The 4,494-nt window shown below is 33.6% G+C and overlaps 1 protein-coding gene across 1 annotated transcript; it reads left to right on the plus strand.

Annotated features, from left to right (window-relative positions):
• LOC101496733 (cytochrome b5 domain-containing protein RLF) lies at positions 1-3,768 on the plus strand. The gene is made up of 5 exons (XM_004513616.4): positions 1-379; positions 1,190-1,550; positions 2,334-2,468; positions 2,566-2,616; positions 3,377-3,768. The coding sequence occupies exons 1-5, from the start codon at positions 347-349 to the stop codon at positions 3,451-3,453; spliced, it is 657 nt and encodes a 218-aa protein (XP_004513673.1). The 5' UTR covers positions 1-346; the 3' UTR covers positions 3,454-3,768.
• Positions 3,769-4,494: the final 726 nt, after the last annotated feature.

A 4,494-nucleotide genomic window follows, 5' to 3' on the forward strand; every position in this document is an offset into this window, starting at 1 on the left:
CATAAAAAATTAAGAGGAAAGGAAGAAAAGCGTAAGGATTAGTAGCAGTAGCTTCGTAGAAAGAGTTGTTTGCGGCAGAGCGTAATTCCCACGGCAGAGACCATAAATTTGGACGCCGAAGACTGTGTGACGTAATCGCAATTCGCGAGTAACTTCAAGGGCAAAAAAGGGAACCGTACCCAAGTTTTTCAATCTGACACAGTAATCGTGTGCTTCATCATCGCCGGGACGGAGATCGTGTCATTCTGCGACCATTATCTCCGATCCTGTTACATATCCTATCTGCCGGCGATCCTACGCACGGTTGCACGCGACTTTGACAAATATCATCAGTGTGATTTTTGAAATGGACAGTGATAATGATTTCACTTTTTGTCAGGTAATTGTAATGCCATTTTCTGCACACTTAAATCATAGCTCTTTTTCATTTCATTTTATAACCCTATGATTTTGTAATTAGATTTTTTTTGTTTTTGGATAAGTTTTTTAGTTAGATATTCATTCATTCACTTGAAAGGAGGAGTAATTTCTCAATTTAGTCCACAAGTATCAGTCTTTTTTTGGATGCCCAATGCATCTCGAGTAGAAAGCCAGAGACTAAATTGTCCAAGAAGTCCTATTATCTGTAAATTGTGCCACACCATTCTATTTAGTTTTAAAACATTGTTAATTTATTCTCTTAATCCCTTTCATCATTTTAGTAGTTGAAAGTGTAGGGCGCAGTTTCTTTGGTCTCTGACTCAGCTAAAATTCAAATTAGTACAATTATCAAAATAGTCCTAGAAAGATACTACTTACTCTTATAAAAGTCTCTGAAAGATACAACCCACAGACAAAATAGTCCCTAATCTTTATTTGGATTGTTTGCTGAGTCGGAGACCAAAATGACGGCACCCCACACATTCAGGCCTTAAAATGGCGGCTTACCCTATAGTTTTTATATGAGAAAAGGGACATACATCATAAGCATAGTTTTACGGTGACATACTAATCTAATGAGCTTATGTGGAAATATGATATTGAATGTCGGTGAAAAACTCAAGGTTGCATTTCTATTGATTAAACTCTTGTTATATACTTAGCGTATGTAGGAGAGAGAGTAATATTTGAGAAATTAAATTGGAGGTTTACACTTTTGCTTTGCAAACTAAAGCCATGCACCCTTGTAATATAAAATATGATTCTGTAGGTCAGTACACCTGTAGTGGAAACAAACAAGCTTGTTTCCGATATTGCTGATATTTCCATAAAGGAAGAATCCTCAAATGCAAGTAGTAGTGATCACAATAATGGTGGTTTCTTATGGAAGAATGGTTCACCCAATGATTCTTCTAACTCCATAAAGGAGGGTACAGTTGGTTCTTTGTCTTTCAGTGTAATTAGCACCGCGAATGAATCAACTAATAGTGATGCTAAGAATTCGTCTCAGAAGTCGTCAGAGCAGAAGAATTCTGTTAAAAAGCCAACTGTTCGTGCCAAAGTTCCTTTTGAAAAGGGTTATAGTCAAATGGACTGGCTCAAGCTTACTCGAACGCATCCTGACCTTGCAGGTGCAGTATTCTGTTGACCCTTTTATTTTATTTTAAAAAAAAATCATCTAATTACTTAGAGCTTTTTTTTTGTTGACAATATTACTTACTACTTAGAGCTTTCTAAGACAACAATACTTGAAAGATTTGAGAGCTATTGGTTGATTATTATAGTTGAAACTTGAATATAAGCTGCATTCTATCAGTTTCTGCACAAACTTGCTGCCCCAATTTTCAATCCTTGTTTACAAAAAGCCGACAGTTGGTTTCTTGCTCCCTTTTTTTTCTTCCCCTTAGTCGTACTCCTTTTGTTTTTCTTTAATTTAATATATTATATTTCCTTATTTGTAATTAACTTGTAGCTTGTGTATAGTTAATTCCAATTCTTTTTTTTACTTTCAAATTTCAATTAATGGATGGGCTCTCCCTACTTTTTTGGTTTTAAGCTCTGCCGGTGCTTTTCTCTCTACTCTTCCTAATCAATGTTAGCTTTCTTTTGAAAGAAAAATAATCTTATTTTCTTCTTTCTCGTATGTGCAAGTTATTTCTATTTCAATTTATAGTAATTCTTTTACTATACTGAACTCCTTTGTCTGACCAAAAAGTTGCAGACCATTTATATGCATATATAAGAGGTGCTTGCACCCCTAGTTGTTTTTAGTTATTTAGTTGCCATTTGCAAATAGTATTTTTACGTCAAGTTTTTGGTAATCACTTGTGTCTGTGAACTTAATAGTTTATGTCATTACATTTTTTAAGAATATGAGGTGATGCAATTTATTAATATCATCTATATTGATGCAGGTTTAAAAGGACAGTCTAACAGGAGACTAATTTCTATGGCTGAAGTTAAAAAACACCAAACAGAAGGCCAAATGTGGACTGTATTAAAAGGCCGTGTTTACAATATATCTCCATATATGAAGTTTCATCCTGGAGGTACAGCTATCAGCTCAATCTGCAAGTTCATTTATAGCATTTTATTCTTCTTGTTACTGATTTCATTAAAATTATACATGCATTTCGGAAAAATCAGGTGTTGATATGTTGATGAAGACAGTGGGAAAAGATTGCACATCTCTATTCAGTATCCTTTTTGTTATTTCCCTATTGTATTATTTGAGTTTGTGAGGCTATTTCATTCATTTGTTTCTATTAATTTAATGTTACCATTTGACATTGAGCTTTTAGTTTCTTCACTCATCCATGTGTCAATCTCTCTGAATAGTTCTCTGTGCTGCATTGCATTTGATGTGCTACTTAATGGTAAGATGTTTTCTCGTGTCTTAGTTATGTTCCATCTGAGGAATTAGAATTATGACCAAAATTTTATATTATTTGGAAATTGGAGTTGAAAGTTGCATGATTGTTTTGGAGATCAATGTACCTACTTAAGAGGTGTTTGGTAAGTGCAGATGGAGATCTTAGTTTCCCAAATGCTTGGAATCATATTTATATGATTCCAGAGTCTTTTATGCCTGATCAACATATGTAAATTCTAAATTGGTTTCAAAGTACTTGTAGGGCCAACCTTGGGACACTTTGGGGTCGACCTGGTTCTCCCAGGTTCGATTGCCAATGGTGTCGAAGAATGTTTGGCCAGTGGCAGCCTTGCTATGTGATACTGATTAGTCTTTGCTTAAAAGTTTTGAGATGTGGGTGAATATGTGTAGTTGATTATTTCCATTTTACACTGATTAGTCCTGTTCTCTTGCTGTTGCACTTGTCATGCCTATGATTTATTTGCTGCTAATGTTCCCTGGGCTTCATCCATTCCCCATACCATACTTCACAAAATTTTGTTCTTGAGTTATTTCTCGCAGCTTTATCCTTAATCCCTTTGTCAGATAAATACCATGCTTGGGTTAACGCTGAATTCTTACTAGAGAAATGCCTTGTGGGTATTTTGGATGAAAGTCATTGAAGAAAGAACAGTTTTATTCTGTAATAATAAATAATCACATCACATGAAGCTACCCTTGGCTCGAGTCAGTTTTACCTCTTCATTGGCTCTCTTCTGACTTCTATTTATTGGCCAGGAGACATCATTCAATAAAGAACAAATAAATAAATTCTATACCTATACTTGTTTCTGTTTAAAGAATCTCAATGGGAGTTTGTTATACAATTATGGATGAGTATAGTTATTCTGCTATCTGGAATTCGGATTTTGTAACATTTTCATAAAGTTTGTTGACTTTGTTCATTAATGTATACTAGCTAAGGTGATATTCCTGTACATTTGTCCATGCTGATAGTGTTTATAGTTAGAGGCAGAGTGTAAGCAATGGCAAGCTGCGTGCCTAATTGCATTAGTGCAATATTTAGAACATTGCTGATTCTAGGCATTTATTTGACCTAAGTATAGCTCGCTTGGGAAAAAACTATGTTACTTGTGAGCAGGGCCTGAGCAAAATGAACATTCTTTTAAGAGCTCAATTCAATGGTTATGGCAAAATTGAAGAACACTGACATCTTCTGTTATGGGAACTTAATGAATTTTATACCCTTAAGAGCATGTTTGTTATGAGAACAAAATCAATTTTACACAACAGATTTGGATCAATAAAAAAAAACCATCTTATAGTTATAGAATCAGTTCCACTATATTGGAAGAAGTCCTGCACAAGATGTGTAGAATGAGTAATCAATCACATTTTTTACACCTAAGTAATAAATCATTACATTGTTTTGGAAAGATGAGTTCTAAGAACTAATAGATAATCAAAACTTGTTTTACAGAGTTTAATTGTTGTATATTGTTATAGTATATTAAAGGAGTTTTTTTTATAAAATTTATTCTGTTAATTTTGTATTTTTTTAATAAAAAAATTTCTATTAATTTTTAAAACCAAATGAAGTTTATAATATTATATTAATTTAAATGCACTTGGAATCTATCTATTTTGTCTCATACACAGTTTTTGTTTTCCTATTTCATTTTTGTTATATTTTTAAATTTATG

Source organism: Cicer arietinum, chromosome 6, assembly GCF_000331145.2.
Source record: "Cicer arietinum cultivar CDC Frontier isolate Library 1 chromosome 6, Cicar.CDCFrontier_v2.0, whole genome shotgun sequence".
Classification (NCBI taxonomy): Eukaryota; Viridiplantae; Streptophyta; class Magnoliopsida; order Fabales; family Fabaceae; genus Cicer; species Cicer arietinum.